The sequence below is a fragment of the Tauraco erythrolophus genome, chromosome 10 (genome assembly GCF_009769465.1).
Source record: "Tauraco erythrolophus isolate bTauEry1 chromosome 10, bTauEry1.pri, whole genome shotgun sequence".
Classification (NCBI taxonomy): domain Eukaryota; kingdom Metazoa; phylum Chordata; class Aves; order Musophagiformes; family Musophagidae; genus Tauraco; species Tauraco erythrolophus.
The window spans coordinates 33,192,203-33,205,357 of NC_141474.1; the positions used below are offsets into that span (position 1 = coordinate 33,192,203).

Consider the following 13,155-nt stretch of genomic DNA (forward strand, 5'->3'; position numbering starts at 1 on the left):
TTCGTGCTCCTTTTTTCCAAATGCTATTGGCTTTATTCTCTCCAGTGATTTACCAAGGAGCTTTAGTTCCTACATTGGAATTATTTTTTCCCTAAGTATATTATTTCCTCTTCAATGCTGTGAAACAGGAGTCGTTAGATAACAAAAATGTTTTAGAGTCATCTGGGCTGGCTGTTGTGCTGCAGCTTGGTAATGGATTCTGATTGAGGTTGATAATAAAAACTTCACTGCACATAATTGACAGAACGTAGTCGTTTCCCAGTTACCTGGCTGAAATGGGAAGCTGATCAACAGACTTGATGATGGTGAGGAAACGTGGTCTGACACTAACAGACCTGAGTAACAGAATGTCTCAGTGTTCTGCTCATAACATTTTTCATGTGGTACCCTCCTAAACCGTGCCTTAGAATAGTTCTGCTGCAGGATTGCCCAGACATTCTGTGTAACCAAGAGTACTTACTTATCTTTTGTAAAAATTTCTACTTTTCTCATTATTGTCCTGTATATAGAAATATCTTCGTGTTTTGTTGTGAAGAGGAAGCTGTAATACTGGTATGTAAGGAAAGGATTCATCTGTTAGCAGAGCAATTACCTTTTTATGTGAACTCAAAAATATCTTCAAATTTTTAACAAAGTTGTGTGGTGTGTAGCCACTCTTTAGTATCATTAACTCCCAACTGTAGAAAAACTAAGCCCCTGCATTCTTTTTTTTTTTTTTTTTTTTGCTGTGGTCTGATTAACTTGAAGACCACTAAATAGCTTATTGATTGATTGCCCTCAGGAACGGAGCAGCTACAAGAAATCAAAAGGGTTCAAATGGCATCCATTCAACATACGTAAGAACGAAGAACAACTAGTGGTGCCATGTAGAGGGATCGTGCTATTTGAATCTTAAAAAGAATTGAAACTTACACTTCTGAGATTTACATCTTCTGGTGTTCCTAGCTTTTGCACGTAATCTGGGTTTCCAGACAAAGTGAGTTTAACAGTCTTTTACAGAACTTCAGAAGTGAATACGATATAATTTTGCTAACATCCTTAATTGCAAATATCTAGGAGCCTTACTATAAAGAAAAGTCAGAAATAATAATGTTGTACTAATGGTAGAAAACAATGGAAATAGCCTCCTTAATTACCAAAAGTTTTAATATTAGAACTATTAATAGTAATCATTATCTGTAAGAGAATCACAAGACTTGGAACGATTTACCTGATTGGCTTCAATAGGAAGGAAATCCCAATAGCATATAATGGATTCTTTTTTCCACCTTACTTATTGATCCCCTTCCACAGGGTTCAATATTATAAATACTATAGAAATATCTACTTTGGGGTTTAGAGGAAAACACTTTTGTGCCATTATTAAGCGTGTGTGTTGGGAATGTTTTTCTTTTCAGGAAAATCTTGTCATTGGTTGTCAGTGGATACTGCTTTGTATATTCTGAAGGAAAACGAAACCCAAGAAAATCTACAGCTTGTGAGCTTTACTGAACAACAAAACAAAGAGGTTAGATATTTTTGTTGTATTCCTGTTTTAATTGTTATATCTCTAGTGTATGTGTTAATGCTGCATGAGCGAGTTCCCATGTGGTTGGAAGGAATTCAAACTGTACCTAATCAGACTAGAGGAGCGAAAAAACACTTGTTTTGTGCGTGTTCCCTTTCAAAACTGACAGAACTTATGCAAAATAAAGATGTAATACTGTCTTAGTTACGCCCTTTGGATGGGCTGAATTGCAAGGCACATGTATGGAAGTATAATGAAATTCCTGTGAGGACCATGTTACCATGCGGTGTGTTGGCAAGTATTGCTCAGTTTCTGATTATCTGTATAAAATATTCTGCAGAAACTCACTTGTATTCCTGCATCTTCAAAAACAAAAATTCAAAGGTAAAATGTGTTAAAATTTCCTTTAATTTTTCTTTCTTCTTGCCATAGATATGATTTTGAACTTAATAGTGCCCAGAATATTCTTATCCTATGGCAGAAGTAAGGGAGGAGAAAAGGCAGCATGAAGTTACTTCTTCCTTCCAAGCTGCAGGGAACTCAGCTTGCTTCTTCAACCCTAAGTCACGTGTGACTTTTTACATGGGAAGTCTTTGTTGCTAGTTTGAACAAAGATGATTAGTCAGGGAGGAAATTAAAAACTTGGTGGCTTTTGTCAGCCTACCTTTGAATGGTTTTGTTTCAAAGTTTCACCATTAGAGTGTTACAAATCTGAAAAATGATAGGACTGTTATTAGATATTTCTGTTAATGACTGCTCTCTGTCATCTCTGGTCCTGTATGTTTTTCTAACTTTTATTATAGCGAAGAGATTCACTAGTTTTAGTGTCTTTAAAATGGCATCACGCAGCATCTCGCTGTAGACATGTTTCCTTTAAAGAAAGAACCTAACACTACCAGTGTTTTCAAATAATTAATCACTTTTGTATGAACATTGCTAGTAACAAAGAAAGGTGTCACGTGAGACGTAACTTACAAACTTGTCTGTCTTCCTTTAAGAGTAGCTGTTTGGATGGAAAGGGGAGCTTGGATCAGGGGTTTACTGGCTGCTCCCGTTCACAACAGGCTGTAGGTTGAAGAAGGTAAAACCACAAATTGCTGGAGAAGCAAAGCTGGTGTATAGAGGTGAAGATGGAGAGCTGGCTCTGACCAAGGAGTTCCGGTGAGTCGTGTTCCCAAATAGACATGGTAACTATTGTGAAAATTATGTGTTCTAGATAACATCCAGCTTTTTAAAAGCTGCATGTTACTAAAATACTGTTTGTACAGAACGTTCTCAAATAGACTGAATGGTTTTCAACAATATTATGAGACAGTAAAGAAAAGAGAAGTATTTGGAAATAGTTCTGCCTTTTTCATCTTTTAGAGCCACTTTATTGGACATATTTGAAACAATTGATTTGGATGGAAATGGCCTTCTGAGTTTGGAGGAATACAATTTCTTTGAACTGAGAACCAGTGGTGAGAAATGCGATGAGGAAGCGTGGGCTGTGTGTAAGGGTAAGTTTGTTGCTGTGCTTGATACAACTAATTAGAGCTACCAATCTACTTGCAAGCTGTTGTTTATAGCATCCTACTATGTATGTAGTATAGAAGAAATGAGCATTTTGTAGCCTGTACCAAAACACATGTAGATACTGTTGTCTTCTCCCTTTGTTTTTCTTTTTTTTTTTCCTTTCCCAGTTTTCTGGCCTTTGTTTCGCTTTGTTCTGGTTTGTGTGTCATCGGCCTTCTGCAGAGAAAATTCTTCCCATTGTTAATTGCAAAGTTTTGCAGGTGAAAGATTTTACAGGTGCCAAAAACTACAGGTTTTCTAATCATGGATCATATGGTGAATTAAGCTCTAACAGGTATTCGTTTTATCAATCTTCTTTCTGCAGATTAAGCTGATGCTGCTTATCTCACAGAATACTGATAGGGACATTTAATTAGTGTGTATACAATGCTTTAAAAATGGCATCTAGAGCTTATGATGATTGTTTAGAAAGTTAGATATTAGAAAATACCTACTGAAACTATATATTTTCTCCAGAAGTAAGAAATTTTTCTTTAAAAATCTGTCTTTTGAAGGTTCACATATGGTGTGTCAGTTTGCCCATATTGTGCTACATGATGGCCGTGAGATTCTGAGACTTCTTATGAGTGAGACAAGGAAGCTGACAGACAGTTAAGACTCTTCCAGCTGCTGTCTGCTGATACATCTCATCGATGTTACTGGACATCTTGCCAGCTTGCAGGAGCAGTGTAGGGCCACAAACATCAATTTTGGAGAAAAAAATGGCATCGCTTTAAGCTTGAGAATGCACATCTTTACTTCATGACAGGGCTGGGAGAATACAACCACCAGGGCCTGCAGGCTGCTCTAATAATACAGCACGTGAAAGCAGTGGTTTAAAAGCATGGGCACTTTACTGAAGTGAGTGGGCTAACTGGAGATTTGGAAGCCATTGTATTAAAATTAGAAGCTTCTATAAGAAATGTAGTTTTTCTGCAACGTATGTCTGAAATGGCAGATCATTATGTAACAGCCCATGTCACGTTTGATGTAATTCTTAGGTAAGCTATGACACATTGCTTAGTTTGGGCCAAAATACTTTATATCTGGCAAGCCCTTTTCACTATTTCTCCCCAAAACACTCTAAGGTATTGGACTTTTTCCTAAATGATGGAATGCTCATACAAACATACTTTTCTATAAATGAGTTTCTCATCTGTTTCATCCCTGTACGTGCTTTTCCACACTTTATGGCTTTGTCAGTGTTATGCCTCTGTGCACTGGTGTCAACATGAGTAGGAGGGGTGTATGTGTGTGTGAAGAGTGTAAGAGAGCAAAGGAGAGAATATGGTGAATGTTTTACCAGGTCATTAATCAGCTGAAGGGTTCAGACGAATGTCATAAATCTTGACACCAAAGTTCAGGCCGTTTATTATAGCATCTGTACCCTTAGATAGATTTATTAAATTTGTAATCCCTTTTTAATAATATATAGAAAAGATTTAGCATTGTTATGAAGATGAGAAAACCATTTTTAAAAATCTCTGACACAAGGACATTTCAATTATGTTTGCTGACATTAGAGTGGTCGATCTATGATATTCTATCAAGAGAGGGGTGTTAGGATTAGTGGCATTTTATTGCTTTGTAGGAACTAAGTAAATCATTTCTATATCAAGGACCTCAAGCACTAAGGGTGCTGGCCCCAGCAGACTTTAATTTCCCATTTTTAATGTACTCCATTCTGCAAATCTCAACCACAACAAATACTGCTAGCAAAAAGAAAAAAAAAACAGTATGAACTCTTTCCGTTTTGAAATCTCACCCTCTTTTGGGTTACACAGTGGGCCAGCTGTTTCTAGTCAGTATCTAAAATCCACAGGGAAGCTCTGCAAAGAGCACATATCTGGTCAGCAACATTCTTTCCCAAATAATACTGGAGAGCCTGAGGCTGCGAGATGGCTCCATCTTTTAAACCTCGTTAACATAAGTGGGAGTTTGGCTTTGGAAGGATAAAGGCTGTTTGCAGAGAGAACAAACATTTCAGTGCTACCTTATATTTCTTTTTAAACAGAGAATTTTGATATGAAGAAGAATGAACTAACAAGACAAGGATTTATGGATTTGAATCTCATGGAAGCCAATGACCGTGAAGGGGATCCTAGTGACCTTTGGGTCACTTTATTGTCTCTGGGCTACAATAAAGCATTAGAAATGACAGAGGTATGATAGCCACACAGCAAAAATAACTGCTCCACACACAGCTTGCTGCACGTGTTTAACTGCAGTACTGTTTCTGTGTGTCATGAGTTGATTTCAGCAGGTCAGTGATCCAGTTCAAACACTGTTAACACAAGGTTTACACTAGGACTTTCGTTATGGTATCCTGTTCCTTAGGATAACACTGACCTTGTTGAAGGAGGAAATTTGCCTTTTGCTTTAGAGAAAGCCAGTATTTTGGGGGCTTGTAGAGGAAGGAATCTTGGGTTATACCCCTTGAAAGAATTCATGCTGGTGGGAAGCGATAAGAAGACAGTGATGGTAAACAGTGACCTGTCAGCAAACTTAGAAAATCCAGCAACAGAGCTGGATAGGAGGAGAAAACTTTTTTTCCCACGTGATTCAGAATTCTAATTTTCAGACATGGCTGTTTCTGTTACTATTGCCTTTCACAACAATGTCTGAAGGTGTTCAACAAAAAATTCTGGTGGCACATGGTTTATTTTACAGGACCGGGGATCATTTCTCTGATATTTGTGTGCTTATAGATTATTATTTTTTAATTTTTCTTTTTTTTTCCACAAACAGTATCAGTATTGATGTTAACAGTTCTCACTAAAGGAGAGTATCTTTAATTAGCAGAAAAGAAATGAAAAGTTAAAAACCCCATTAAATATGCAGATCATTTCATCACTTAACTTTCATTCCCAAGGAAAGCTGCTTTATTTTTTTTAATCGTAGTGCAATTATATTTCTTTAACTTTTGTTAAACTAAAACAGGTCAGTGTAGTCACCATATAAAAATACATATCTGTGAAACAAACAGACCCAAAAATCCTCAGTATGGTTGATAGACACCAGTTGTCTCTCAGTGGAAAATGTTGAGATCATGGTGAATGATTTCTTAACGAGCAGCACTTTCTCCTTTTCCTGCCTGGTTAGCAGAGAGCAACGACAAACCTGTCTGTCTGCACTTCAGACGTAAGAGGGAGCTGTCCTCTAAGAAAGAAGATTTGGAGGAGGTTTTTATCGAGTTAGGAATTTCTTTATGAGTATTTTGTGCCTGTTACTAGCTGTGGTTTATGACTATAGTCTTTGCTTTCCGAAGGACAACGTAGCTTCCCTGAATGCTTTAGTCCTTCATCTAAAAATGTATATGTACTTAACTTGCATCTGTAACTCTTAATTCCTTGATTTCAGACTATTTAAGAGATTGATATTTCAGGAGCATTGAGCCTTTAACAAATTAAAGACAGAACTGAGAAATCCTAGTGGATTCCAGTAGCCATTTGAAAGAAACCGAGGTGCTATTAGTGAGTCTAAGAAAATGCAAACTCCTGGTTGTTAAACATGCTAATCTTAGCCCAGATACTGTAAGAGCAGAGTGCTTAATGCAACATTGCAGAAATTTTAAATCTGTATGAAGTGCCACAAATAGCACGAGTGTGACAGGTAAAGGAGACAGGCTTATTTCAGACACCGGAATGCATTCACGCTTCATCTTAATTCCTGTATGCTATCCAAGGAAAGGTTTGCTATGTTGGAGCTGAATGTGCAAAACTGCATATCGAGTGTACTGTGACTGGTATGAAAAACATGCATTTGTCCTGAGCTTTCATTTGGTTTAAAAGGTTGCCACAGCTCTCAGGTTTTGAATATTTACTATTCAGTGGCATACTTGTATTTGGATAATTTTACTATAGAGCATATATGAAAATACTTAGGAGCTGTGGATGAAAATCCGAGGGGGAAAACAACAGATAAAGTGATGCTGAAACTCATTTCCTCTGTTGCAGGCATGCCCCTTTGTCATTGACATCTATGCAGAGAAATGCAAGCCCAGAATTAAAGCCATATATCTAGAGGCAGGGAGCTGGCAACTCAACAGGGCTGTTTGCAAGTCTGTTGTTAACAAAGGAGAGGCCAAAGCAATGGATGGCTGTGAAAACATAATCGTCCATACCTACAAATCGGGCAGGAGAATCACTTCTGTTATTGAAAATAAGGTATGGCGTGAGATCTGAAAGGTATTTTGTGTTGATATCTATTATTATCGTTCTTCTTCCATCCTTGCATCCTTTTTGACAATTATATTTTCTGGTATTTCTGATATCAAGTTTCTGTGTCTACTTAATTAAAAAAAAAAAAAGTGCCTGATGCAAAGCTCTTCTTGAGATACGACTCAGACTTCGAAAGAGTCTGGATCAGTGTTCTTGGAAGGGGCAGCTTACTATAATGAGGCAAGCAGTTTTAAATAGCATATAGAATCTGAGTATTTGTGTTCACATTCCAATTTTTCAATATTTTCATAATTATTGGAGACATGATACGTTTATAATACTAGAAAACAAATACTAAGAACAGGAAATAAATTACAGAAAGAGCAAAGACTGCAGCATTTACACTATTTCATATTTTCAGTGTGTATAAAGAGCTGTGATTTGCATTGATTGTGTTTTATAAGTACACTGAGGATGAGTTGTTAACTGGCTAGTCTTACAGGTCTACTTCATTACTAATCCAAGCTAAGAATTGTAAATCCCAGCAAAAGTGGCTGATGAGAAGCAGAGATTTTAAACCTTTTTGCATAGATGCTAATGAGCATGCTGTTCATTCTCAGTTTCATTTATATCTGGAACCCTGAGTAAATAGATACAGTGCAGTTGTGTGGAATGTGTAGTTGTTACATAAAGAACAGCCCCTTAAAATAAGATGCTTAATTTAAGATGATTTAAATCTTCAAAGATCACAGCAAGAAGTATATTTTTAAATGGACAAACATGCAAAAGGGGGGGGGTTGGTGGACTAATATTAGGACTGAATGCCGAGGCTCCTTGGAGGTACAGGTTGAGATCTGCACTTCGCCCTTTAGGGTAGATACTCCGGAGTTATTTATATGTTTGGGGATATGTCAGAGAAGGAGATGAGGTCTGTACTGCTGTCTGGTTAAAATCCCTGACCACTGCCCTTTCTACCATTTGGGTTTCTGAAATACCACTGTATTGCATTGAAGCAGATAGTTGCACTTCCCTGAAAATCTCATTAGAATTTGTAGGCTGGAGACTTTTTTTGTATGTAAATGTCTGGAAAGAAATAATAAAAAGACAATTTTATGCATCTCTCTTCTAAGCTTCTTGCAGTTCAAGCTGTCTGATTAGATCTTCAGTTATTGTACTGATGATTTCAATGGAAATAATTGTTTCTTTGTTATTTCTGTAATTGAATGAAGGAAATAAGCTATTCCTGAGGGATTCTGGTTTAGTCTTGCATATGTATTTAATCAGTGCATAGAGAAAGGTGTCTGTCTTCTAACCCTCCCTAGTCAGCCTGTGAGCTGGGGAGACTGAAAGACCTTTCGTATAGAACTTCAATTTCTCTGAGAGCAGGCAGTACCAAATCTATTTTGTGCCCATTTATGTGCCAAAAGAAGTAGTTAATGAGGCATTTCCTATCATCCAAACTACAAACTCACTATAATATACCCTCTGTGCTAGGTGATCTCTGTGACCTTGTTCCTGTTGCTGTAGGTATCTTCCTGTACAGATAATTTTTTTTGCCTTTATCTCACTGCCCTGTAGAAATGTGGACTTCACCCAAGTGATGCCAGAGCAGCTAGATCAAAGTAATAAGCAGCTTAGCACTGGATTGTGTTTGCATTTCTGCAACGATACCATATTTCAAGAATTACCATATTTACACTCTGCTGTCCACGAAGCCTTTGTACTGTGAGCACTAGAGATAGCTTTTTAAAATTGTTTTAATTTTTTTTCACGTCAGTCCTTACCAGTCTTTGCTGTATAAGGCTGATTATGTAAAGTAACCATGTTTCTATTACAGTTCTCAATACAGAGAGATTGTTGGGTAGTATTGTGTAAGAATCAAACGTTTCCCAGTGTCTCTCTGAAACTGAGATTTATCTAGAGACAACTGAATAGTGGGGTATAATAGTACGTCCTTAGGTCTTGTGTCTGAGCATTGCCTGGGATAAACTGATGATTAAAGAATTTTCTGTTACCCAAGCTTTCAGTTTTATATATTGGATCCTTCTTGCATAACTTTAGCAAGAATGTCTGTCCTTGAAGTGATTATACTTCCATTAATTTCATCAAATATTTTTTTAAAATCTCTATTAATGAAGTCTTCAGAAATGGCCTGCAGGGGATGTTGCAAGTACAAAAATTGGACATGCATCCAGTGACACTTCTCCAGACCACTGTCCTCACCTCTAGTGATTTGCAGTTCAAGGACTACTTGAGAGAAATATTTTCTTTGTACTTAAAATCTACCATTACTTTATCTAGTCACCTTTTGAAACTACGTAAACTGTTAGAATCTGTAACATTCTGTGCCAAATAGTTTTCTCACTAAATGTTCCCAAGTTGTGTCTTTGTAAGTGTTTAAGTTATTTTAACAAGTCTTAAATGACTTCTGACAATGGATCTGGGCTCTGATGTTGCTAAAGTACATTTGAAACTGTTACTCTTCAAAAAGAGGCGACATGAGCACCCTTAAAGCATTTCTATCCTGTAAATTATCAAAGTCACAGGAAATGAGAGGAATGTGTAGTTGTTACTTGAAGAACAGCCACTTAACCATTAAGACTAACGTGTTCCTTCATGTTTTTTCACTTGCAGTCTGAAAACAAAGTGATTATTCGTGTCAGCAATGAGCAGAGTAAGAACTGCCTTAGTAACAGGGGGCTTACTGTTTTTGCTGTGGAAGTGGCACCAAAATCCATGATGGTAAGATTTTTATTATTTAGCCAGCTTAAAATCTAAGCAAAAAGAAAAAATCACGTGACATCTTTACAGTTTCTTTTTGCTGGTCTTTTATCGTGATAATGAGCTGGTGGATAGTAGTGTCTTCATCACCAGTCCAGATCAGATACAGTTCTTGATATTTCCAAGCTCAACATGTACTTGTTGTATCCCTGTTTCCCTGTGCAGATTTGCTGAAAAAGTCCATAGCTGTTCCATTTTTCATACATAGTCTGTTTCAGTTGTCCATTCAATGCATGTACCATTTACTAATATTTTTAATATTCTTTTTCTAAGACTGTGGTTTTTTTTTTTACTTAGCAGAGTTTAATCAGATACATAGTGTCTGTGAGAAACAGACCAAGAACATGCTAATCAGAAACAAAAATATGTTTTGCACTCCTTATGCACAGTGGGATTTGTAGATGGCTAATTTTTGTTAAACTTGACTAATGGCTCATGGTTAGCCAGAAGGCAATTCGATCTGCTGATCCCTATTCCAGAGCTGGGCAGGCTTTAGTGAAAATTCAAAGGGAGGGTTCTAAGGGATAGAACGAGATTGACAATGCATTACAGATGCAGATGATTTTTTTTCCCCTGTTCATTTATGAAGAAAAAACAGTTTTTATTATTCTAAAAGCATGGTTTCTTTCTTTCAAACTGTTTTATATTTAACAGCTTCCCAGTGTGGATGTATTCAAATCCACTGCAAACAGATACAGTCTCATGACACAGGCAGGGTTGGGGCCTGTTCTGTTATCGCTGCTGACACTTCAGATATGTAAAGCCTGGTCCTGTGAGGCATTTTATTAATTTTAATTTTGGCTTCATTCAGAATAAATTATAGGCTCAGCGCCCCTTATGGATATTTTGCTGTCGTGCAATTCAGTTCAATAATAAGTTTTGAATACCAACTGTCATTATAGGTGATGAACATTCATCATTTCGTGCTAGTGATGGAAGAACTGAACCAGCTCATTAGCACTTTAGGTAACACACGCAGTTCTCCAACAAACAACAGTTCACCTCTGTTTTCTCTCTTGTGTACAGGTTTCTCAGCACGTGATGCCACTGAACGAGCAGGAAGAATGGCTTTATAACTGTGTGCATTCCCTCTTACATTAAACATTCTAGTTAGACAGCAGTTTCTTGGTAGCTTTCAGACTAAACCAGGATTTTTTTTTTTTTTTTTTTTCCAGTCTCTAGACACTTTCTAGTCTTGTCCTTATCAAGAAGCTGGCATATATTTATGCTTCTCAGAGTCTGACTGGTTAAAGCCAATGAATGAAATAAGTACTTGTTTCTGGTATCGCACTTCTGCTGAGGGCTTTTAAGAATCGTGTCTAGTGATAGCATAGGGATGGAATAACTGTGTAAGTATGTAAAATCCTGTGGCAGAATAGGGTATTCATCACATACGGTCTGATGAAATACTTTGGCACAGAAACATGGAGACACAATAAAAATTAGTACAGTTCAGTGATATAGCTGACAGTTGTACTTGTGTGTACGTGAGAAATATAAAGGGGTGGGGTTTGTGGTTTTATATTGCCACCTGATAAAGGATTTGGTTCTTTCCTCTTTTTAAAAATTTTGTTTGCTTTTTTTGTCATTTGATAATAATACTCATTTTACACTTGTTCTGAATAATTACTGACTTTTTATACGCTTTTATATATAATAAAATCTGCCTTTTCGTATGCGATAAGGAAGTAACATTATTTATATAAGGGGTTTTGTTTTAGGTTCTTGACTGTTAACAGCAATGAATTATTTCCAGAGAAGCTGAAATAAGGAGACTGAAGTCCACCAAGTTTAAGCTGCAATAACAATGAAAACCAACTGGGAGGTACTAAAAAGATTCAGCCTATTACGTTTTTCTGGTTCCTCTAAATGTCTGTTAATGTGGAAAAAATTGATGACCCTGGCCACTGGATGCTTAAAAAGTGTCTGAGTTTAAAATAGACATTAAATGTGTGCGACCTCATCTGCAAGGGCAGCAAGTAGTCTTGAAAAGCTATATTTATCTGCCAGCAGCCCTTGCACTCTTCTGTCACTCTGCTGTAACCGTACACTGGGCAAGTAAATGTCAGTTACAAAATGAGAGCTCTGCTGGAGGCTGGCTGTGATTTATACACCTCACTTGGTGCTTGGGCAGGTTTACTGGTGATCTTTTAGTTCTCTTTTTTTTTTTTCCTTAGCAGGTACAGCAAATATCGTTTTCATTTTCAGAATTGTCTAAAAGAAGTAGAAGTTGTATTAAGAGGTCCCACAGATACTGGTAGTTTCTAGCAAACAAGGCTGAGCTCTGTGAACGCTGCCTCGGGCGATGTGTGGGTACTCAGAGGTTCCTACCTACATCTCTGAGAGCTGGGAAATCATGAAATGCTCTAGGAGCACAGTCGGCAGTCCAAAGTGAGCACTCCGTTATTTGTACTTCTTTTGTTTGTAAAATAAATCTTGTTAGATGTGGCAGGAATCCATGTGCTGCTCTTTCTGCATTTTAGGAAAGGAATGGTTAAAACTGAAAGAAGTGCTTGGCCGAGAAATCATTGCGCTTGAAAAGACTTGGTTTAGGTCCTGGTAAAACATGTCGCAGCAATACAGAGTGGAACCTTTTTTCTTTTCCGATCCTCTTGCTGCTAGGAAGAGTCTCGTTATCTACCTTTTTAGGTGGGAACACAAGCTAGTTCTCTTCTCCATGATAGATCCTACCTTTCCTGCCCTGGAGGAGACAAGAATAGAGACGTCAGTTGTATCAGCAGAGTCATCTCCGGTTTGCTCCAAGTCCAGGTACCACCAAGGTGGAAAAACATTCTAGCTTCTCTTTTTAAGAGACACAGGTGTCAGCTACCAGCCTCGTTCCTTCAGTGGGAGAAAAAGTGCCTGTAACAGCTGTAGCTTGAATTTCTTTCGAGAACTAGAACTCTGATAACAGAATGCAGCTTTTTTGTGGCTTGGCTAACACTGGCCTTCCCAGCCTGCCCTTCTCGGGGCATCGAGTGGGTCTCCTGCCCGTGTCAGGTGGCCAGTCGAGGTCCATGGTGCCAGAGCCTGCCTGTAAGGGCCTGTGGTGACATCCTGCCGCTCGCCGTGGGGACATGCACAGGCCGCGGAGGTGCTCGGCGCTGTGCAGACCACGCCAGGACAGAGCATCATCTCTGTCCCTCTCCCCAC

General features: G+C 38.0%; 1 protein-coding gene across 2 annotated transcripts in view; it reads left to right on the forward strand.

Annotated features, from left to right (window-relative positions):
* EFCAB7 (EF-hand calcium binding domain 7) overlaps positions 1-11,559 on the forward strand; it is a 30,297-nt gene extending 18,738 nt beyond the window's left edge. For both annotated transcript variants that reach the window (XM_086617190.1, XM_086617191.1), the window contains exons 8-14: positions 1,398-1,507; positions 2,511-2,668; positions 2,873-3,006; positions 5,076-5,224; positions 7,018-7,227; positions 9,856-9,963; positions 11,029-11,559. In XM_086617190.1, coding sequence (XP_086473316.1) covers positions 1,398-1,507; positions 2,511-2,668; positions 2,873-3,006; positions 5,076-5,224; positions 7,018-7,227; positions 9,856-9,963; positions 11,029-11,103 — 944 coding nt within the window. In that variant the 3' untranslated portion in view covers positions 11,104-11,559. The remainder of the gene's footprint in view (positions 1-1,397; positions 1,508-2,510; positions 2,669-2,872; positions 3,007-5,075; positions 5,225-7,017; positions 7,228-9,855; positions 9,964-11,028) is intronic.
* Positions 11,560-13,155: the final 1,596 nt, after the last annotated feature.